The sequence below is a fragment of the Strix aluco genome, chromosome 22 (genome assembly GCF_031877795.1).
Source record: "Strix aluco isolate bStrAlu1 chromosome 22, bStrAlu1.hap1, whole genome shotgun sequence".
Taxonomy (NCBI): domain Eukaryota; kingdom Metazoa; phylum Chordata; class Aves; order Strigiformes; family Strigidae; genus Strix; species Strix aluco.
The window spans coordinates 9,364,456-9,388,701 of NC_133952.1; the positions used below are offsets into that span (position 1 = coordinate 9,364,456).

Here is a 24,246-nt window from a genome sequence, read left to right on the forward strand (position 1 = left end):
GAGGTAGAAAAGTTACTTTCAACAATATGAAGATAGTGTGATGGGCTAAAATGTTTACACTATTGCACACTGAGTTGCACAGGCAAAAATATTAAAGCGGATATTTTATATGACACCACAAATTGAAGTTAAATAATAAAACATGAACTATCTTTGTTGTATCAAAAGAAAATCAGACAAGCAGAAATTATCACATTTGGATCTTGGGCAGGGGGTGACAAAATTGTATTTTTCTACCAGAAAATGGAACTTCAAATGCTGCTGCTGGGGTCTTCTCCCTCCCAGATGATGCCTCCAGCTCAGCTCTGTCTGCCATCCATGAAGCGGGTGACCTTCCTCCCCATCACAGCATGGACCCCATGGCCCACAAGCGACGTGGTACCTCAGTGGGGAACATGGTGCAGCAGGGAAGGGGGACCTGGGGGCATCTCCCCCAGCATTTCAGGGCACGTAGGGATGGCCGAGGCAAACAGCGGGTGACAGGGGTAGGGTGATGTACAGGGAGCGTACTGGGGAGGATGCAGAGCTGATGACACAGGCATGCCCACCTTTTTCCCACACCATGGGGTCGATGATAGAGATGTTTTGTTCCTCCCCGCAACAAGGATGGGGTGCGGGAGAGCACCAGAGTCCTTGGGAAAATCCAGCAGCTTGCTGCGCTGCCGAAACGGGGGCCAGAAGAAGGGTTTGTAGCAATCTCCCCTGCTAATCTCTCGATTGTAATCTCATTAATTGCCCCTCTGCTCAAACAGAAAAAGAGGTAAAAACTAATCTGTGCGTTTATTCAACGCTACTTTTCTACCCCTTCTACAGCAATGCCGAAGTCGGGGCTGCGGGAGAAGCAAAGCGCTGAAAGGGAGAGGAAATAGCTTTTTCAGTTGTAAAAAGCTTGTGAGGATGTTGTGTTCCTCCGTAAGAATAGAAAACAAGAGGTTTTAGGTATACAGACTTTTGGCTATGGGGGGATGGAGAAACATTAGTTTAAAACAGGGAGTTGATTTGGGCTGTATTTGCCAGAAAAAAAAAAAAAAAATTTTTGGGGTGTGTAATTTTTTGATTGTTCCCAAAATGCTGATATAAAGCTAATACTTTCATGATTTTAGGTAGGCTCATGGGGATATGTTTCTGGTCTCATCTTCATTTCCATCCTTCTTGTATTAATAGCTTATAAAACTTCTGGAAAATCAACCCCCAAATTTGCAGAAAAATAACATAACGGTGCACAAAATGCACCTAGTCTATGAGCTTTTTTTTCATTTTCCTTGAATTCTTGTTTCCTGAAATCATGAGGGGTTTATTTACTGTGAAAATAAATTGGCACCCATTTTGATGACAGTGGAAATATATCTGATGAATCCAAATTTAAGTACAACTGAAAATCTGATAAATTACTACAGGGATGAAGGAATTCCCTATGTTTTCGACTGCTGAGAAATGATTAGAAAAATATTGTACCTAAAAGAAAAAAAAGGAAAAAAACAACGAACCCCAGCCCCAAAAGATGCTCAGCCAGGGAGGGAGGGAGAGCGGCTCATCCCATGCATCCGGCTGGGATCGGCGCGCGGGTCCCGTCAGGCAAGACTCCAGGGTGCGCCGGTTTCATCAAGACATCCTGACACCTCCGCTCTTTGTTTCGGTCGGGTCCTGTGTTTCGCATGTCCCTGCTCGCCTTGCTGGCAGCCCTCGGTGCTGTCTTTATCTCCAGGGGCAAATCCATTCATATGATAACTCTATTCATACCCTGACAGTTTTTGATAGTTCATTCTCCTAACCCCAGCATGTTTGCATGACCAACACTCAAAATTATTCCTCTGCCACAGAGAAACGATTAACCCCTTCGGCCCTGGTAGTTCAAAAGTGACCGGTGGGATCGTGCAGTTGCGTTTCCTTCAAAAAGAAACAAAAACCCCCGATGTCCTGCCTGTGTAGATATGCGGTGGTTAGGGTCATAAATAACCACATAAAGGATGTAACTCCTTTATGGATCCGGTCCAGACACACCAAATTAGTCTACTGAACTGCGTTTGGCCCAGGGATACCATCCAGAAAGGTATTCGACGTTTATCTGAAGACATCGGCAAAGGAGACTCATCGCTGCCTTTAATAATTTGTTCCAATGGCTCATCAGCCTCAGCGTTAAAAAATTGGACCTCTCCTTTCCTTAATACAAATTTGCCTGGCTTCACCTACCAGCCATTTGTTCCTGTTAGGCTTTCCTTGCTAGATTAAAGAGCCCATATTTTTCTGTTGTGAAAGTACGCCGATTGCAACCGGGTGCCTCGCACCAGTCATGGGCTCAAGCAGATTTGGCTCTGTAAGTTCCCCTCTCTCATATTTTTTTTCCTCCAACCCTGGTATCATGGTTTTGCCTGTGGTATCTTCTGCTCTATCTCCAGTTTCTCATATTTAAAAAGCCTTAACCATGTGAGGGGCAACAGCACTGGCTGCAGCTGGATAGACCAGCTCCATCCCAGCATCAAGGGCGTGCACGAGTCACCAGATCCTTCCTTGGATGAAATACCTTTTGTGTTATGTACCTCCCATAGAATTTTTAGGGACTCTTGTGGTATTTCATTACCAGCGGCATGAGATATTCTGCCTGTCCCCTGAAACATTTTTAGTATTGGTATTTTTGTCCATGAAAATGTTCCATTTTAGAAATCTATTTTTAAAAGAGCAAAGTAATTGCCTTTAAAATAAATTAACTTGCTTTAAAAATGTCACTGGGGTACAAACAGCTAAGCATGGTTTAGGGTGGCCAACTGGTGTGAGAGCAAAAAGACATCCTCAGAGAAATTAGGGAAAAAGCATCCAGCAGCCTGAAAAACTGCCATCCAAAGCCCCTTCAGATAATCCAGATAAGCAAGCACATTTGCAAAAATCCACATTTCCCTAGTGAATCCTCCAGGGAGGATAAAACTCAGGACTGCTAGGATGCAGGAGTCAGTGGGAAGGGCAGGGTGTCTTTTTTGGGGTGCTGCAGGGTTTGTCCTGCTGACAGACTCATGGGCTCTGCTACAGACACAGATTTCCAGCACCAGGTCCCTCTCAGTGCTGTGAAAATGCTGTGCATGGGAAACGTCTGGAAGTGACACAGGCGAGTCACGATTTTGGTTAAGAAATCTGCAAAATCCTGAGCAGGCAGGACATAACCGAGTGGGCATGCGGCTTACAGGTGGAAACGTTGAGGTGCTCTGGGATAAAGACCTGGGATGACAGTAGGGTCTTGCCTGGCATGAGCTTTGATTCCCAAAAAACCGCAGCAGAAATCAGAAACCTCAGCAGCTAAAGCTGAAAACGCATTTGTGTCTATTTTGCTATACTGAAAAAATGTGAGAAAAGGGAAGAGGGAAGAAGGGCTGGTGTGAGGACACCGGCACAAACCCCTCCAAGGAGGGCTCCCATTTTTTCGAGTCTGTACCACACAGGTTTTGCTTGCCGCAAGCAGAGCAGGTGTATTTTGTGTTAGAAAACTCTACTGCATAATTTTTAAAGACTGTCACGATATTGCATTACTGGTGGCACGAGATACTCAGCCTGTCCCTGAACCTGGGACTGCAGCTTGGTGGAAAGTGGGAAGTCCTTATTCGAGCACAGGTCCATACCTGTTCTTTGAGCTTCTGGGTTTGGGGACGCTGGTCAGGGATGCAAGAAGCCGTCCTTTGACAGTGTGTGGGTTGAATGAATTAGGTCTTGCAGGGCTTTAGCCAAACAAGATGCCAAGGGGTGGCTGTGCAAGGCGTGGCCTCCTCTCTGCTGATGTCGTCTTGCCGTCCCTTAGGCTGCGGACATTGTGATGGAAAGGACTTGCATGACTCCCAGATGGCCAAATCCAGACCTGGGGACACCAGGGCTGCAGAGCCATCCTCCAGGGCTGCAGGGACCCTTCAGCTGCCCTTGGCGCTCCCCAGTGCCTGCCCTCTCCGCAGCCTTGCCTTAGTCCTGTCCCTTGCCCTGTTTGCATTGGATGTTTCCATGGAATTTCTTGTCTCCCTGACCTTTCTCACTCCCCCCATCCGCAGAGCCTTCCCACCTCCTCCTCTGGCTTCTGCCCTGAATTACAACAAGCCCAACCGCCCCTTGAGTCTGAAATAGCTCCTTTCCCACTGGCATGAGCTCCTGGACTGGGAACAGGGATATGTGCTCACCTCTCACTCGGAGCCTCCGTTCTTGCCCCATATAGCCCATCCTCAAGCCCTGGGACAGCCCGTAGTTTTTTAATATTTCCAGTCAGTTATTTATGTTCAGCTCTGGCCACACACAGTTTGCACTGAAGCCTGTGTGTGACACAATGTGGGGATGCACACTGGTGCTATAACACCCTGTCTGGGTAGCGTGTGTGCTTTAATTTGGGTAGCCTAAGCCAGTGTGCCCAATTTGCTCTGGCTGGCCCCACCACACACGAGCATCAAGAGTCTCAAACCAAATAGGAAACACAAGCATTTTACATCTATATTTTCTCACCTATATTTCTGAGAGGGAACATTTTTTTGTTGTTTGGCTTCTGATGTGTTTTTTTTTTTTTTTTTCTGGGGGAAAAAAAAATGCTGCCCTGTAATTTCAAGGTTTTTAGCCTTGGAAATACTTTATTCAGGGTGTTTTGTTTTGTTTTGTTTCATTTTTTACATTATTTCATGACACCTCAGTCCTACCACAGGTTATGCTCTTGTGTTGCACATTATCTTACATGATATCATGCAGGGTCTGGAAGGATCAGGTTGATCATTTTATTTTTAAAACCTGAACTGCAGCTTTTTGTTAGCACTGATTGAACAAACAAGCTTTCTTCCTACATCAAAGTATCTTCTGCTCCTGGTATACTGAAAAGGGGTGACCCTCTGGGCAGTCCTTATGGGCATTACCACTCCTGATGCATTACAAAACGATATAAAATTAAATACAGAAAGTTCACAGCAACAATCCAGAGGTCTGAGAAGAAATCCTGAAATGGGAATTAGGGCACATCCAAAAAGCAGCACTGCTTTTTCACGGCAATTGTTTGAAAATGTTTCTTTTTAATTTATTTTTTTTTTCAGCTTCATTCTGGCATTTCCAGAAATGTGGAAATCCCACGTTCCTGCCGGATTTGGTGACATCTTTTATATCTGCTTGCAATGCTTTCCTAAATTTCCTCTGTGGGCAGCCAAGGCCAGCGGGTGCCGATGTGAGCACCATCCCCGCTGTGTCCTTAGTACTTGCAGCCTCGTGGAGAAGCAGCTGCTTGACAAAGCCTGCCTGGATCCGGCTGCTCGTGAGGCAGAGCACTGGTGTGCAGCACCCCACGGCCGTGGAACGGACCTGGAGCCGTGGGCACATCCCCTGCGCACAGCTCCCGAATAGGAAGAGCTGATCTACCCTCCAGGCTTGCTGCTTTTACCTCGAAGCCCCAGTAGCTGGCCTTGCATGTTGGTGAATAAATTACTATTTTTCTTTCTTTAAAGATAAACATTGTCCTGGGGAGGGGGAAGATGAAAGCAAAGCTTTCTGTCCTGTCCACCCACGATGCTCCGAGACCAGTAAGACACAGCTTTGTTGCTCAGATTTGCCTCCTGAGTTGGAAAGGTCATGCCTGGCTATTCAGCAGGCCCCTCGATTAAATGGTGGGACACAAATAGCTGACCCGCCCTGGCCCCACCTGTCCCTTCAAAGTCCTGCCTGAGCTTATGGGAAATGAATGTCGCCAGCCCTTGTTCCCTCCTCTCAGAGACCTTCTCCCTGCCTCTTTCCCATACCCCAACTCTCTCTTCCCGCTGTGAACAACCCTCCCCGTGTTGTTCCCCCACCAAGTGGGGCTGTGGAGCTGGTGTAGGGTGTGCAGACCCACATGTGGCTGTGGGGGATGAGCCTGCCAGTCTTTGGGTAGCAGGGAGCAGGAGCACCTAACTGTACTGATAAGAGTTTCATTATCAATGCAAAAGGCGTTGTTGCATGGGCGGGGGGGGGGGGGGGGAGCCTTGCTGTGAATCGTGGAAGGCTTTTGAAGTTGTGGTGGAGAGGAACTGAAGCCCAAGGGAACAGGGCTGCTCCCACTGACCCTTCCTCCCCACGCCTGCGCTACAAAGCCCCTGCCTGGGAAGGAGACAGTGGAGTAGTTAGAGTGAAGACTGCAGTGGGTTAACAATTAATGACGGAGCTCAGAGCCCTCTTTGGTCCCCCACTGCTCTTCTAGTGTCTCAGTGCATCCCCCAGCGTGTCAACCCCAGGCTTGTCCTACCACCCCACCATGCACCCCTGCGCAGGCTGAGGGTCCACAGGATCCCTTGGGCTTGGCAGCCATGGCTCCCATGGCACCGTTCCTGAGTCCGGGATGCTTGGATGTGGGACCCCAAGGTGCCACACATGTAATACACCCTTGCAGGAGCCATGGCCACCAGTGTCGGTGTTGGGAAAGGTTTCTGAGCATTCACTCTTTATAGATATAGATATGTGGCAAGAGATATACGGATGCAGGCAAAACACACATCTTCTGGATGCTAGTCCCTGCCTTGGCTTCCTCACTCATCCCAAGTGGTTTACAATTTAGTAGATACAGGTACGGATACAAATATGGATATACATATAGGTATAGATATAGATACAGCTATAGCTATATAGATATAGATGATATATAGATACAGATATAGATGATATAGATACATAAAAATAAAGACATAGGTATAAATATATATCATATGCATATACATACACCTAGTCTTCGACTCCTGCATAATCTGAATCTATGAGATTGCAATGTACGCTGCTCATGCAACATGATATGATGTGACTTTATAAAGGAGCAAGTAGGTCTGTCTTGCATCAGACTCTGTCTCAAGACCCCAGTTGAGCTGGGGAAGCAACCTGCTTGCTCCTAGGTGCTTCCATCTGAACGGGCAATCAGGCTTGACAGCTTTTCCACCAGTGCGAGAATTTCCCCTGACACCTCCTGGTGTTTTGGCTCAATACGCCGAGTCAAGGCCAAGGCACAGAATAGGGAAAATACAAAATGGTGCTCAGGAAAACAAAATGGAGCTCACGGTTTGAGATTGATATGTGCAGACAGTCCATAACATCAAACAGAATTGCCCAGCTGTAGGACAGAGGTCTCCCAAACTGGCACGTTTTCTGAGAAACATTTCAGCTGAAAGGGATCCTTTGTGGCGGTCTTGATCGCACTGCGGCATCGAGGGAGGGCTCTTTCTGAGCATCACCCCTGGAGAAGTGACGCAGCTGGGAGATCACCTTCAAGGGGCTGGACAGGGCACTTGTCGCAGGCAATGGGCGGGTTCCCTTCAGCGCTGTGTGCAGCCTTTCCCTGAAATGGACAGTTGGGTTTCAGGAGACTATTGGTCTCCCCATATCCAAGCACAACATGTAGTAGTGCTGCTAGATGGATGCTCATAGCCACGGACGTGTGTGCTATACCATGAGTTAATGCAAGAACTCTTGGACACGCAATGTCTTTGTATTTGTGCAATGCCCACTGCAGTGGGATTAATGCGTAGGACTTCTATGCACTTGGTTGAAACGCTTGCTAAGGAATAAAAGAAATAACTTCACTCTCTTTTGCAAAGAGGCATGAGCAATCCGATCCACGGGTGTGTGCAGGGAGTGCAAGCTTGTGTAGTTATTTCTGCACGAGCACATTCGCAAGGAGACGGCTTCTTCATCTGTATGAGGTTGGGTGACGGCCATATTGTCCACTTGTTGGGATGGGGTGCAGCACACTGCTCCAGGTCCCACACACCACTGTGCAGACAAGCCTGGTGTATGTCCCACCACACCTGCTCCGATTTCAGCATCGTTCCCCATGGCGCGATGCTCTAGGTGGACCCCAGTCTGTGCAGGCTCCTCGTGCTGCCTGGAAAGCAGTGAGAGGCAGCCGTGTCCATCACTGAGCATCTCGGCGTGGGAAAGAGGATGCAGAGACCACGGCAGGGGGGAGAGAGGGTCTGCGAAAGTGGTCCCCTCCCCACAGCCTGCCTGCTGAGGGTCACCGGGACTGTGCTCCTGCACTGTGAGCAGGGAAACTCCCAAGCCCAGGCTCCTGCTGGGCGAATTACCCAGGGAAAATAGGCAGAAAATCTTCAGATTAACAATAACAAATAAAAATGGATTTGAGATCTCCGAGGTAATTACTCCGTGCTGAGGGCAAGGGGCCTCTTTAGCAGTGGGAGCAGCACCGTGCCGGGAGTAGAGGGGCTCGGCCTGCTGTTGGGCCAATGGAGTCACACAAGAAACCCTGGAAATTCTTTCAAATTGTTCTGCTAACATTAATAAATGCCTCAAAAGCTCCTAATCTGCTCTGTCAGGAGCATGACGTCCGGGTGTTTCACAGCCAGCTCACGTCTCTGCTCCTCTCTACCCTCCGTCTCCTTCCCTGCCTGGTAATAGTAAATGAAAGTGGCACCCGTTCCTCCGGCTGCTGGGACCAGCATCACGCTGAGCCCAGCCTCATGCTGGGGCTGCAGCCACTGTCCTGATGTGCCCCATCCCCACCGTGACAAGCCAGTGCCTTGCACCGAGACCACCATCCCTCCAGAGCCCAGGGACCAGCCATGACCTGGTGCTGCAGCAGGGATGCTGCACCAAGTTGCCTTGAGGTCCAGTTGGATGCTGCTCGAGGGTGAGGAAAAGCAGCCAGCATGGGCGCAGCGTCCAGTGTGGGCTTGACCTTACTGGGTGGCTGCAGGGCAAAGAGCGCTGGGGAAAGCTGAAGGCACTGGGGGTCCCTGAGGGAGTCTGGTGCTGATGAGGGGTGACGAGACATGGGCTTGCTGATGTAGGTCTCCACTGCATTCACTCCCAAGGGTCAGGGCACCTTGCTGGCACCCCCTCCCTTTGGATCTGTGCTCTGGAGCTGGGGCTTGGGCTCCTTCCCCAGATGCTGAGCAGGTCAGGTGGTTATCAGACAGCGACAAGGCTTTCCTCTGCCTGATGCTGCGGGATCTGGGTGTGGGGCTCCCGGGCGGCAGATGACACTCAGGGGAAGGTCACCCTGAGCACGCAGCAATGCCATGGCATCCCACTTTCCCCTCTCCTGTTGACACTGCACAGGTTTCCATGGGAAGCTCCTGTACACGTTAAAAGGCATCCTTGCCTCTCCCCCTGCAGAAGCTGCTCCCCTCTCCTTGCAGATTTGCCTGTGTCTCCTCGTTAAGCCAGGCTCCTGGTGGTGGCAGAGCTTTTGAAGTGTTGTCTTTGATGGGCCTCCTCACGCAACCGGTTCCCTACGGTTTGGCCTCTCCAGTGGGGTGTCGGCCAGGACCACGGGAGGTCACTTTATGCTGGAGCTGGGCACTGCAGTGCATAATTACAGTGGCTGCTGGAGTGCAGACTTCAAACCAGTGATGCTGGGAGGGCTGTGAGCCTAAAAGGGTCCAGCAGAGCCTCCAGAGGAGAAGTGTTCAAACAAGGAACGATGCTCCAGTTGCATCAGTGTTCACTCAGGGACTGGTGGACAACCAGATGCTTGGAGTTTGCTTCCCCAGCTCCTCTTTGTTTTGCATGCCCTCTGACCTGCTGTTTGCAGCCCCTTGTCCTCCAAAAGGTCACATTGATCTCAGTCCTATGGCCAGGACTGATACAGCCCCACCCCAACTCTACCCTGAACCAACAGCTCTGGGGAGCATCATTTGCTGCCATCCCCTTGCTCCATAGCCGGGCAGGTCCCTGGCAGCAGCCCCATCGATTGATGGGTGCAGGAGACAAGTGGGGTGTGAGGAGGGGTCATTTGTGGTGACTTGGTTCCTTGCCCTTTGGGGATGGGGAAAAAGCTTTCTAACGCAGTGTTTTGCTCCTGTGTTTTCCAGTGAACTTGCTAGACACGTCAACAATCCCGGGGGACTGGGGCTGGATGACTTATCCCTCACATGGGGTAAGTATGAAGCGGCTGCTGGCACATGGGGGACCCCAGTGGGATGGGTCACCAGGTGTCCCTGTGGGCAGGGTGGATGGACATCTCAGCCCCAGGCTGGCGTCTAGGTCAGTGCTGATGAGGCAAAGAGACCAGGTCTGTTGAGAAAAGGAGAGACTGAAAGACTAGCAGTGGGATGTGGCTGGTTTGAAAATGCCGTTTAAATCTCCGTGTTCCTTGGTACGGACCAGGTTGTCACCAGGTCCTGAGCTTTGAGGGAACTCAAAAGCTGGGTCGCCCCATGAGCACTCACGCCGAGAAGCATCTCATTCCTTGCTGCACTGGGGGAGCACCAGGAGGAACATCCCAAAATGACAGGGAAGCTCTTAACCACCTGTAATCAGAGGAGTTTGCTGCAGGAACTGGACAAGAGGGGCAGGGGAGCATCCCCTGCAGATGGTTTCTTACAGGGAATGGGGATGTAAATGCACAGCCCTGCAGCGTGGCTGGGAGGGATGTAGGGGTGGTGACCCTCATGTGAGTCTGCCATCTCTACTGGCTGGATGCTCTCCCCACACTCCCTTCACTTACATTTCCATGTCCAGGTTTTCCTGCTGCAGGAGCTTTCTGGAAATTGTGAGTTTCAGACGGCAGCGGTGACCTGGCTGTAAGGATTTTGCTCATTCATTTAGTGAACAGAAACAATATCATAAATACACACAGGACCAACTGCAAGGCACAGTGGGGCTTGCTGCATGCACAAAACGTGCAAAATTGGGGTGCTTACCTGGCTTTTGCTGCTGTGTTGATTTTTCATGTCCACTCTTTTTCATCCCCTCTCTGAACTAAACGGTCCTAATCTTTTCAATTCTGCCTCCTACAGAAATCTTCCCAGGCCTCTAATCCTTTTCATTGATCTGTTGCTTGAGACTTTCAGTCCCCGTGCTGTTTGAGCAGGAGTGATCAGAACTGTGAATTCATAATAATAACAATGATCAGATTTATATCAGACATTATCATATATGTAAATATATTAAATCATTAACTCAGCTCTAATTTTAGCAGTGAGCTGTTGCAATGATGACTATCCTGGAAATGTAATAGATTCAGAGGTACAAGGTCAGAGGGGACCACAGAGCTAATGTGATGTGATCTCCTGCATAAATACAGGCCTTCAGACCTGTCAGTTCACTTGCATCTCAGAAAAGCCCAGCTTTTAGAAAAAAACATCCTTGACTACAAAATTGCCAGTGGTGGTAAATGCTCCTGTAGCGATGTTGTTAACAGGTCCCTGTTAAAACACCATCGCTACATGGGTTTGCCAGGCTTCAGTTTCCAGCCTCCGGACCTTCTTCTGCCTCCCCTGGGTGAGGGAGATGTTGTCCTCTTCATGGTCATGCACAGGCTGCCCTCAGTTGTGTGGATCCCTGTCCTGTCACCCTGCTGCTGCCACCTTATCCCAGCCTTGCTGCCAAACCCTGGCATCCTGGAGGGGCTCGATGCACATTCAGGGGATCGGGGACCAGGGCTTCCTCTGCTCCCCTGGCAGGATGTTTCTGGGATGTTTCTGGGAGTGAGGGCTGTTTTCCTTTGTCCACTTCCACTGCTCTGCCCTTCACCACATGCTAAGCATTTTCTCCCCATAGCCAGACCCTTCACTGCTCACAGACTGCCCAAGACCCTCCTTCTTCTGGAACCTCCACCATGAGTCCAGCTCTCCAGACACCTGTGTGACCACATCCCCAGGCCCTTTGCTAGCTGTCAGACACACAGATGGGATCCATCACGTCACTTAGATGACTTGGATGAAGGTGAATCCACCTGAGCTGACTGTCCTGGGGACACACGGGCATGACTGGTCTGGGCCTTGCACTCCCAAAGCAGACAAGGGATTGAGCCTACAGGTGCCTCTTTCTCACCATATCAGGGACTTCCCTGTCGGGTTAAGGTGCAGCATCCTGTATCGTACATCTGCAAATCCAGGGAATGAATCCTGGATCCTGACCCATTAGGGCTGTCAGGTGTAATGCATTATGTGACCGTAGGGTGCTGAGGCTGGCTCGCAGGGCAGCCACCGCTGTGCTGCTCTCTTGCACTACTGCAGATGCCCAGCAGCCCTTCACCAGCAGCCCAGCAACTCTTGAACCCTAATACATGTCTCCACTTTATTAGTGATGTTTATTAAGGATAGTTAATACTGGATGCCAAATAAGAAAAAGGAAAACAAAAAGACTTGTATAACACCTAACACCAAAGCCACCTCTTGGACATGCTGTTGTGTCCTCCTACAAGACCCAGGTAAGTCATTTACCCTGTGCTTTTGCCCAACTTGTGGCCTTGTTATCAAGAGGATGACCATGAGCTGTGTGAAAACTGTCTTGGACACCTCCAAGGAGGGTGTCGGGGTTTCGATGTGATGTTCTCACACAACTTTGCATATCTTTTTCCAGCTGGATGTTTTAATGGGTCTTCTGAACATTTGTTTGGATTGTGGCTATTTCTCCATGGGCCATTGCATCACATCATCCTGAAAGAGCGTATCATTCCTTTACCCTCCTTCTGGTCCTTCAGCTCCAGGTGCTTTTTGAATAGTAAAGTTGCAGAAATAGAAAGGGGGTGAGATAGGGTGCTGGTGTCTCAGAGAAGCTGCTGTAGGATACTTGCTCTCAGTGCTGATGATTTGGCCCTGAGCAGATGCCTCCTGAGCAGGACTACAACTGGGTTCAGATTCAGCTGAGAGAGATGCCAGGTGACTCACAGGCTTGGTAGCTTGGGTACACATGGTTCCAAGCCTGGTGTGATCTCTGTTCTGGGAAAGGGACTGAGTTTGCTGGTCACCATTTCAGGAGTACTGCTGGTGTCTCTGGGACTGTCCCTGCCCACTGCTGTGTGACATGACCTCGGCAACCCTGGGCTGGGTAGAGCCCAGTTGCAGGTGCAGTATTGAAGTGGTGTACTGGGAAGCGAGATTTTATTTTAGGTCCCTTGTTTTTGCTGCCATTTCCTTAATTCAGATACTCCTGCTGGAAAAACAGTGGCAGTGCCTCCCGGCCCAGCACTATCCTCCCTTGCTGTCTGCTGGCTGTCCTGCCTGAGCCAGGGCTGGAGCATGTGCTGGGTGCTGGAGGGTGCAGCATTTCCCCGCAGTGTCTCTGCTCTGTCCATGGACAGACAAATCTGTCACATCATCCTCCTGCCAAGGGACAACGCTGCTGACCCTGCCTCCTGATTTGAAGTCACACTTGTTTTTGATTTACCCACATTTCCATTCCCCTTCCCTGTGTGAGCCCAGGGCCACCGCATGGGTGGCAGTGGGGAGGTGGGTAGCTCTGGCTGGGTCTTTGCATGACACTAAACAGCACAGAGCCCCAGTCCCCAGCCTGAGGGGACTTGTGTCCACTAACTCAGTCCCTAGTGCCCTACAGCTTGCTTTTCTAGCACCTGCAGTCCTCTCCCACCTCTCTGGGGCTCCTGGGGGTGCTAGCGGAAAGGCAGCAGTCTCAGATGTTTCCTCTTCTGGACTGGGAGATCCAAGAGCTGCCCACACAGTCCAAAGCATCAGCAGTCCAAAACTGGAAGGGTACCACTTGCAAAGTCCTGATGTTTTATCACACCTGTGGACAAGGTGAACTTGCCTCACAGGAAGGTTTTTTTTCCTCTCTGGGTTTGCTGTGGCCAGCAAGAGCAGAGGAGCAGGGGGCTGGGAGAAATGGGCACAGCGGGGGTCAGCAGCACTGTCGGCCCTGGGGAGTGTCAAGCCATCAGGGAAGCATTCATGGCCTGTTTTGACATTTCCTCTTGCCAGACAATTAACTGAGGGGTAATTGGCTGTAATTGCGGCTCAGGGGTTTAATTGCATCCCCCCCTCACCTCCACCCTGGAGACACGTGCAGGAAGCAGAAGGGTCACTGGGAGCATCCCTGTCCCGCAGGCTGCGGCTCCTCTCAATTATAACTTCAAAGGGCTCCCAGGAGCTTTGCAGCTCTCTCTAGCCCCAGAACAACTCCCTTTGCATCGAAAATTAAACTCTTATCAGTGCTGTCAAAGAAGCTGCCCCTTCCCCTTCCATGCCTCTGGTTTCCCAGTGCTCCCCAGCAAAATGCCCCACTGCCCCAGTGCCCTGCTCTCCTCTCTCCTTGCAGGGCATGTGACCTGCTGGATCAGAGGGAGCCTGATTGGCCCCTTTGCAAATTGCTTTTCTACTGACTAATTAAAATGCTGATGAGATAAGTCAACATATTATTAATAATTATTGTATCGTCTACTTTGATTTACAAAGTCAAACAGGAAATTATTTTGTTCAGACACAGGGTATCTAAGGAGCTTTGAATGATGCCTTGTAAAGGTAATTATAATGGGAGCACCTTGAGTGCCAGAGAAAGGCCCCCCACAACCCTCCTGCCTGCCCCCCACAAGCACCTCCATGGTCTGGCCCCACAGCATCCCCCTCCCTGCATGGGCTGCAATCAGCCCAGAGACCTGGTGGGCATCTGCCCAATGCCTGGCATGCTTCATGTTTGCTTTGCTGGTGGGAGCACTAGGAAAGACCTTCAGAAGTGGTCTGCACCTCTGAATCTCTGCCCCTCTGCTCCTGGTACAGGAACATATCCTGAGGCCCCTGGGCACAATTAGCCGAGTGCTCTTCCCTCAGTCTGCAGTAGCTCAGAGAGAAAACTGGCAGAAAGGCATCAGATTTGCTTAAACAACCATCTGAGAGCACAGATGACACATTTCTGCCCATAGGATGGTCCTTCAGCAGTGTTTGGACATCAAGGATGGAGATTTCATACTGGGGTACAGTGCTGCTGTAAACACCCTGGGACTGAACTGTTTGCAGAGCAAAGCCTACGCAGCAGGGGACTTTTTTTGCCTGGCTCTGGCCCTGCAGCCAACATGGCTTGGATGAACCCTGTCTGACACACCAGTGAGCCCATCCTGCAAAAACCCTGTCCCCAGTCCGAGCTGTGCTGTGTGCTTGCCATTTCAACCCCCTTCAGGGTCATGCCTTTCTCTTTGGAGCACCTCCCATCTGCCCAGGCCATGTCTTCTGCCCTCCATCACTTTGATGTCCTTGTGCAATTTCTTGTGTTTCTCTTCCAATCCCGAGCCTCTGCCTGGATCCAGGAACACCTGCAAGTTACAGGGCAAGCTGCGGTGAAACTCATTTTGTTTGAAAAAAAAAAAGATGGTTAGGAATGGAACATTGAAACATAAAGATTTAGACTAGTAATTGAGATAAAAACTCATCTCCCAGTGCTTGTTCAGTAAATGCTGGGTTATTGCTAATTCCTCAGATGATGGTCACTACCAGGAGTTAATCACCTGCGGTGAAGCTCAGGGTAGTTAACTGCCTGACAAATCCCTCCTTAGCCACAGCAGTGACTGATTTCATGGGGATTATCTCCATTAATGCCTCCCATCTAATGATTTATAGCTGCAATAACGTCCTTCTCTTTTCTTTTTCTCTCTCAGTGACAGTGGTGCAAGGGACCTGGCAGCTCCTGGGGAGGTGCCATAGCTCAGTGCTTGCTCTTGGGAGAAGGAAAGTTCTGGATGCCTCAGTGGCAGAAAAGGCTTTGCTATGCCAGGCAGACCTGGCATCCCTCCTGGAAGCCGTCCCAGGGCTGGGGGGACCTTGTCACTCGGCTCCCTCCATAGGCACTGCAAGTGTGGTGGGAGGCTGAGCTGCTGCTCCAGGGGCACAGAGTCTCTCCTTGTGTGTTCACCCCCTCTGCTCCTCCTCCTCTGCCTCCCCACTCTGCTGTGCCGCACAGGCCCTGAGAGACTTCTAAGACCTTGCTCAGCCACCCAGATATCTAGTGTTTGCATCTTTCGCCTTTCATAATCTGGCAGATTTTTTTATAACTGGTGTTGACTTTAATTTAAACTATTAGGCAAGCCCCTGAATACTGATGCAATCATGTCCCCCCCGCAACGGGTGCGCTCACCACGTTAATTATGATGTCCTCATTTCCGTCTCGCTAGGGGATCTTATCGCAATGACGGGGGCCGGATTGAGCTTTGTTTAATAAAAGCCACTTCAAACCGTCAGCTGAGAGCAGGCAATGACAGGAGGCTGGGTGCGTGCACGGTGCCTGCGCTCTTGAACCAATGGTACTCAGCATCAGGGACTCCTCTCCCTGGCCGTATGAGCCTGTAATTAAGGTGAAACAGAAAAACCCTTGAAGTCATGGGGATTCCTGAAGCGGGTCCCTCCAACCCAAATGCCTGATGGGTCCTGGGACCTGGCAGAGCTTGTGGGACCTGTGTTGCCTTGTGGCACACTGGGGAGATGCATCTGTGACATCTGAGCCACCAGTTCAGGTGGTCTGCCTTCCCTCCATGTATTTCCATCAATGGCAAAGCACTTGTCCTGCAGGCCAGTGGTACAGGTGTGGTGGTTTTGGGCTAGTCTCAGACTGGGATCTCAAGGTGCTGCGCACGACCCTGGGAAAGAGCTGATAGTCCAGTCACTGTGCAAAAAACACCAGGTTTGAAAGAGCGATGCTGCAGATGCCAAGCCTCCAAGTTCTCCTCGGTGGTTGATGCCAACCATTGCCGGTGCTTGGAGATGGGTATTTGGCAGCGGCTCTTCACCAGCGGTGAAGATGCTGCCAGCTCTGGCAGTGCCACAGGGGTGTGGGGACACCGTGGTCATAAGCACCATCTTCTCTGACAGATTTAAGAGAGAAGTGAATATCTAGAGACCCAAAGCAATCACACTAGCTGGAGGCCAAGGCACTTTGGTGCACACAATAACCTCCTATTTCACTTGCCAGACACTCCTGGAGAGCCCCAAGCCCCATAGATGTTGGAGAGGAGAGCTGGTTGCGCACTGCGGGGAACATCCCTGCTCACCACCCTCAGCTCTGCCCTCACCCCGCGTGTCTCCTCCCGTGTGCAGCTCTGCCTTGCTTCCCCCCAGGGAACTCAGCAGGGAAGAGACAGGAAACAGATGTTGTGTTAATTTGTGCTCGATTAATTTTGACAATGATTTCCACACCCTCTGCAGTGCTGCAGTGCGTGCACACGTTGATGCAAGAGCGGGGAGCTGGCTGGCTCCCTCCGGCCCAGGTGCAGGGGTGTGCAGGAAGCTGAGCCGTGGCTGCTGCAGCACACACTTTAGGGCACCCCTGTACCCCTTGGCCAAGTGGCAGGAGTGTATCCTGGGTGTCAGCACTTTCTACAGGATCATCTCTGTGGTTGGGGAAGCTGAGGCATAATAAGAGGGGTGCTGCTGCTCACCCCTCCAGCAAAGCACACAGGTAGCCTGGCCCCTTTCCATGTTGTCTACCTGAGTGCTGGGGTACAGAGCAGGTCTTCAGTGACCCTAGGACCTGGGATGAACCTGCGCATTTCTGGAATTTATAAGACATTTTTTTTGAAAGAACTAGAAATATTTTTCTCTCCTGGAAGTGAGTTGACTTTCACACCCTTTGCCATATTCCCTTTTGAATGATTTTTTGTTGAGGTTTGCACCTGGAGCTACAGTCTTTTCCAGGCTGTTTTAAGCTTTTTAGGAGTGAGAAGCAAGAGTTTTCTCCTAAATGCAAGATGCTGGGGGAGTTCTGAAGATGTACGTCACTGAAATGACTGCTCTGACCACCGTAGCACTAACAGAAGTCACAGCAACACCTCCCCAGGAGCTGCAGGTTGAGGAGGTTAAATGAGGAAGGGTTTTCACATCCGTGAGGGGAGAAGGGAGTTGTCTTACAGGTACCACTGATAACCTCTTTCCAATATCTCTTACACTCTGGAGGTGTGATGCCCTCCCCTAGCCATGCCCTGTCCCAGCAGATCTGCATCCTCATCAACTCCCACAGTCACTGGGGTGAAGTTTTCAGGCTCACCACCTCTGAGCTGAGCATCAGGCTCCTTCTCTCTAGGCTGCTGTTGGTTTTGTATCTGCAATGAAACACGGGTCACCACTTGCATAAGAAAACACCGTTTTTGCCCTGTCAGAGCAAGCCCGGAGATTTATTTTAGTGTACTTGTAATGCTGCTTAAAAGATTTGCTTTCCTGCTCTGTGCACCACTGCTGGAGCTTTGCTTGGGTCCCTCAGCCTCCCAGACAGCACACAGACCACCAAGTTGGGGAGCTGCTCCCCACTGCTTGTCTTCAGTGGTGCAGGCAGAGCTGACAGCCCAAGGAAGGAGTGCTGAGGCTGTGGGGGCAATGGTTTGTCAGGCAGGACAGTGAGTGCTGCAGGAATGCCAGTACCTTTCCCTGCTTCTGTGGGGCTGCTGGAGAGGTGTCACATCTGGGGCTGCCCCTCACAGCACCTGGGCATAGTGGTGGGACTCAGTCATCTTCAAAGCCTGTTGCTGAGACCAGGGAAAAGTCAGAAGGTCTGAAGTCCTCTTCTGCTCCTCTTCCTCATCCTCATTCTCCTCTAAGAAGAATTCAGATGTCCCAGACCCCTCCATGGGGGATGTGGTGGGGGTGCCTGGCTTGGACAGGCATGTGGGCTGAAGAGGTGGTGGGAAGCCCCCAGAGAAGGGAAGGCCCCTGGTGAGGGGTTGGTGGGGTTGGAGAAGGTGGAGACAGAGGCATGTGAAGCAAAAGTGAGCCCCAGAAGTGTCCTGTAGCCCTCAACATCTAGGTTCAACTTGTCCCTCAACTACTGAGTTCATTTGTATCCAAAATCTCACTACTCACCTCGAGTCAGTCAAAACAACTTAGCATCCCTCCCTTGGATGACACTGTCCCCTCCTAACTCACCCAGTGACTACTCCCCAGACCGCCCCTTCATCACAGTCCTGCTCACTGCAACCTGCTTTTGTCCAGCATCCTCTCCCCAAGCTCACCCTGCTGCTACACCGAATTTTAATCCCACAGCTGTCAAGCCATAATGCCCTGGATTCCCAGAGCCAGCCCCCAGTCCAGCCTCTCAGCTGGGCCAAGCACTGTGGGCTCACACAGAGGAACCACACTGACTTTATCTCTCCTGGGAAGAAGAGGGCTCTGAGCCCCCATGGACCCCCCTCTCTTGCTGGAAGTCCTGTGTTCACTGCATGCTTCCCCTTCACCCCGTGGTAGGCACCCCAAAACTAATTCTCCAGCTGGAAAGCGGCCTGTTTAGTTTGTGCATGGAGATTGCATGAACCAGAAGAGACCCAGGTGAGCACCATGCAGGTGCTTCTGCTGTGAATGACAGGTTGAGCACCAAGAAAAGGGACTTGCAGAGATGGTCTGGAGGTTTTGGAGCCCTCCCAAACACACTGCCGTCAGTTCAGACTCAGAAGCATTCCCATCTGCAAACAGAGGTGCACTTCACCCAGCTCTGCATCAGGGTGGGCTGTGAGAATTACTGACCACATTAGAGCTGGGTAAAGTCTGCTCATCCTCATTTTCCTTTGGCCTGTGGCAGCAGTGATCTCTTGTCCAGACGCAGCTGCAGGAGCTGAGGGAGTTCATCCCGGGGTGGGTGATGGCACAGACTCCTGCATGCCCTGTGCTTGCCCAGTGTTTGGGGACATCTGGAATGACCTGGTCTCTCTCTGTCCCGCAGTGGGATTCTATCAATGAAATGGATGAATTTTTCAGCCCCATCCACACCTATCAAGTCTGTAATGTCATGACCCCCAACCAGAACAACTGGCTACGGACCAACTGGGTTCAACGGGATGGCGCACGGCGTGTCTATGCAGAGATTAAATTCACTCTGCGGGACTGTAACAGCATGCCAGGAGTGCTGGGCACCTGCAAGGAGACTTTCAACCTCTACTACCTGGAGTCCGACCGGGACCTGGGCACGAGCACCAGGGAGAGCCAGTTCATGAAGATTGACACCATCGCAGCTGATGAGAGCTTCACCAATGTGGACCTGGGGGTGAGGCGCCTGAAGCTGAACACGGAGGTGCGGGGCGTGGGGCCACTGAGCAAGAGGGGTTTCTACTTGGCCTTCCAGGACATAGGCGCTTGCATTGCCATCGTTTCAGTGCGGGTGTACTACAAGAAGTGCCCAGCAATGGTGAGGAACTTGGCGTCCTTCTCTGAGGCTGTGACTGGGGCAGACTCGTCCTCCTTGGTGGAAGTGCGGGGAGAGTGTGTGGGTCATTCGGAGGAGAGGGACACCCCCAAAATGTACTGCAGTGCTGAGGGAGAATGGTTGGTGCCCATCGGGAAGTGCGTGTGCAGTGCTGGCTACGAAGAGCAGCGGGATTCCTGCATGGGTGAGTCCCTGCTTCTTGCTAGCGGTGCCTGCAAGGGGAGGGATGGATGCAAGGGGCTTTTGCCTCTTTGGGGAAGGGCTGAGAACAGAAATCTGCTCAGAAAAACTTGGACATCCAGCTTCTGTGGAGGCCAAGGGCTGCCCAAGCCTTTGCTGGTTGGCTTCATGCTTCCAAACTGTGTGGCTGGTAAGACCAGCAAACTCCTTGGGAGCCCCTGTGAGCCTGACCATGACAGGCCCTGGTGCACAGGGCATAGCTTTGGGATGGGGACTGGCTTCGCAACGGGGGATGGCACCGGGACAGGGGCTGCCCTGGACCCATCTTTCTCTACCATGGACATCATGGCCCAGAGATCCCAGCCCGGTGCCTCTAGCAGCTCTGGTTGGTGCTGAGATCTCTGATGGTGCACTCCAGGAAAGCACAGCTTGGCCTTTCCAAAATGCCCCACCTCTCGCTTCCCTTTGGCAGGGGGTTTGAAAGCAAGAAATGCAGAAAGAAAAGTACTGAGCTTTTATGAAACAAGGTTATTGCGTCCATCCATCACCTCTCCCCGGGGCTGCTGCAGAGCTCTGCCATCTGGGGGTGCAGAGAGCCTTCCCGGGGGTCCTCTGTGCCGCTGGGCAGACTTCAAGCTGCCTACTGTACAAACTGTGATAAGGAAGCAGGGTGACCAGCAGCAGCCGTGCACCAGGCATGGGAACGTGTGTGTACAGAACACGGCGCTCAGGGCTCCCCATGAGAGCACTCCACACAGATTTGTTTGCTCTCAGTTTCTTTATGGGATATGTTTAGGGGAGCAGCACAAATAAAAGTGTGGGGTCTTTGTTTGAGTTTCGTGGAAACTTCAAGTGGAGCATTTGTCTTAGGGAGACTTGACACAAGGTTAGGACGTCTGATGTCGGACTGGAATGGATCCAGGTGCCACTGGGACCTGCGCTGGCCCTGGTGGGTCCCCAGCTACGCAGAGTGGGAAGGACGGGCAGAATAAATGCTTCTATCTGAAACTCCTCCTGTCTGCGACCATTGATTTGAAAGTCATTCTGGGATAGATCTGATAATTCAGAAAGGGTTGTCTTCTCCCCCATTAAAGAGTGGGTTCAAAATGTGCGTGGGGCCAGGCACATGCTACCATGGGAGGGGGCACTGGCAGGGGCTGCCTGGATGGCTGGGTCTGAGCCCCACGACTGCAAGGAGCTGTGAATTGGAGGTTTCGTTCAGAAGTGCCAAACACCCCTTCCCTGTATTCCCCTCCTGTGGTCCCCTACAGCAGACTCTGCCCCAGGAGATCACCACCCCAAAGCCTGGAAGCAGAGAGAAGGCCGTGGATCCATGTGCTCAGCCTGCCTCTTTTTCTGGTGTTTCCTTGGACATGATTGTCTCCCTCCTGGGAGCAAAGCTGTGGGAGAGCTCCTTCTCTGCCCTTCTGCCCTTTTTTGGTGGGATTGTCCCTACCCATAGGCGCGGCACAGGAGGAAGTGTGGTCCAACCTGCCTCCCAGTATGAGGTGGGCACAGGCAGAAACTGGCCCTTCTTCATGCAGATGGACTCAGACCTGTGCTGCTCAACTAGCAATGCTCAACTAGCAATGCTCCCAGGTGAAGTTCTCCAGGGCTTGTGACATCAGAAACAGGACAGAAATCTCACTGGACTTTCTCTGACCTCAGTGTTGCCTCGCCCTCCTGCCTTCCCAGTCCCATTTATCCAGCTCCTTGAGCAGCGAGTTTGATAGCCCAGCATCAAGCAAGCAGGGGCAGCACCTCCTTCCTAGCATCTCCTTTGGTGGGTGGGTGTGGAGCAGGAGTACATATATTTACACACGAAAACAAACAGATGCAAATCTCTGATCTAAGCTTCTTGTGCTTGATTGGGGCAGAGTTCATTTTTCACAGTGAAAAGTGCCTTTCTGGAATGATTTATAACCCCAGTGGATCTGTCAGAGTTGGAAATTAGCCGTTTTAATTGTCAGGCGGACAAAAGCAGGATTCCAGTGGCTGTCGCCCCAGCAATTTTTCATTCTCTGTCACAGAGATGAGATGATATAAATCACTCCTTGTGGCCCTAATAATCTTTCTATAAATATCAGGGAAATTCATTTTTTGCTTGGGGGGAAAAAAATTAGAGAGAAGATACTTTGCCTCTATGACAGTGTTTAAAATGTGATTCCAAATTAATTTCCTTCCGCCTTTCACAGCCAGACGCCTTATTTGTCAAAGCTAAAGATGTTTGAACAGTGGAGGTTTCTCCCCCTCCTCTTTACCATTCATTTTTCTAAGGACCTGCCAGAGTGATGGAAGACAGCTCAGGAAACCAGATCATGGTCAGAGCTGTTCCCAGACCTTCAGAGGAGAAGGAAGGCTGTGCCACAGGGATAGGAAGGATGGTGTGAGGTGGGACGTGGTGGAGGATGTGTAGGAACCTAGGGACCTTCTCCACCTCTTGTCCCCTTTACTGTCAGTCATCACCTTGGATGCCCCTTTGTTTGATCATTGCACTTACCCATGTGGCAGAATCCACATGTTCCATCTTCTGGTGATGTCCTGGTGTTGCTGTAAAGATGTGAGGGACAGTTTCTATGGGATCGGGGAGGGGCATCGGGGGTCAGGACCACACTAAGGATGCCAGCTAGCCTGGCATCAGATGTGTCCCAGCCCTGCATCACAGAAGACATTTGTCCCCCATAGCTGTGCCTCATGCATCTGCCTGATTTATCTTCAGAGGCACAGGGCCCCCTCTTCCAGCTGTGCTGGGCACGGGTGCTGCCATGCCTTATTGGGCAGAAACCGGGTCTGAGCATGAATTGCCACAGCTGCTAATGGGGTCTTGGGGTCTGCCAGCTTCTAAAATTCCTAGTTTCTAGTCCCACAGCACCTTCTACCACCCTTGGGTTCTCTCTCCTCGGGCAGCACAGCCCTGCTGCCCCACTCACTTTTCCCCTCTGTTTTCAAAGTTCTGAAGGACTTCACTTCCCTTACCCCTGTCATCCACAGCCAGCCTCAGATGTGCTGCTCTTTTCTCCTTGAAATGCATCAGTCCACAGCAAGACATGCTGTGGACATCTCTTACACACAGCAAATAGCAACCACTCTGCCTAAATAGCAAAATAAGCAATAGCATAAGTGAAAAGGATCTGTCCCAGCAATTTATCAGATAAGAAGATAATCAAGCATAATTCATCTTACTTATATGCAGCTGCTGTACAGGACAAATAAAGACCCATTTCAATACGGTCAGTGCAATTAGAGACATGAGAAAAGGGAGCACTTTAACCCTGGTTCTGCTTCTGGGGGAAGGGAAGAAACCCATAAGCCACCTCCTCAAACAGCCGTGAGGCTGGGAGCCAGGACATGTGTACCACGTCCCGTGGATGGATGGAGAGGGGGACAGGGAGGCTCAGGCAGGCGAGGACAGTGACTCTCCACCCACACCTCTCCTACCAGCCCCAGCCAGACCTTCTCTAGGGAGGGCTGCCAGGCTCCTGAGTCACCAAGGTTTTGAGTTTGTGGTGCTGGCATCAGGGTCAGCCTTTTGGGGTAGATCTGAATTATTCCTTGGACTGCATCCGTGAGCAAACTGGAAAGTTGGGCTAAAAGCTGTTTAGCTGATTGCGAGTTGTACATGCACAGTCAGTTTGGAGCATCAGTAGCAGTGGCACGGCTATGGATCATGGTGCTGCTCTCTGGGAGCTGACACAAACCCAGCCAGCCAGCCAGCCACCAACCATGGAGACCTCCAGGAATGCAGAATCTCCCAGGAAGCATTTTCTTTAACAAACAAATGAAAAAGGGTAAAACAGAAGGGACAGGCTGTCTTCCCTGTTGTCAGAGCGGGTGGATGAGCTTTTGGCAGAAATGCCATTCCCAAAGAACATCTTTGAAGTATATCCTTGGGTTACAGGAGTGGTTCAGACATTTTTGTCTAATGTTTGGGACCAGGCATCTTAGCCTCTGGGTGTCCTGATTGCTCTGGCTGCTTTCCCTCTGCTGTGCTCGGGGGCTTCAGCTTGGCTGTTGCCTTTGGCTGGCAAACAGTGATGAGGGAGCAACAGTTAAGCTATTGCTGCTCCATCAGCCCATTTGCACATGAGGATGGGTGTTTGTAGCCTGACAGAGCTGAGTGGGAACAGCAGACAAACAGGGGTCTGATGTGTGTGGCTGAACAAGGATCTGACCCTGTGGTAGACTTCACCCAGCTCCGCTTAAGCTGAAAAAACGGCCTGTGTCCTCTGGACAAGGAGAAGA

The 24,246-nt window shown here is 51.0% G+C and overlaps 1 protein-coding gene across 2 annotated transcripts in view; it reads left to right on the plus strand.

The window, feature by feature from the left end:
- EPHA8 (EPH receptor A8) overlaps positions 1-24,246 on the plus strand; it is a 49,970-nt gene that overhangs the window by 2,734 nt on the left and 22,990 nt on the right. The window contains exons 2-3 of one of the 2 annotated variants that reach the window (XM_074847829.1): positions 9,789-9,853; positions 19,345-20,008. In XM_074847829.1, coding sequence (XP_074703930.1) covers positions 9,789-9,853; positions 19,345-20,008 — 729 coding nt within the window. Of the gene's footprint in view, positions 1-9,788; positions 9,854-19,344; positions 20,009-24,246 lie in introns of those variants that run through there. The other variant, XM_074847830.1, reaches the window with a different exon arrangement.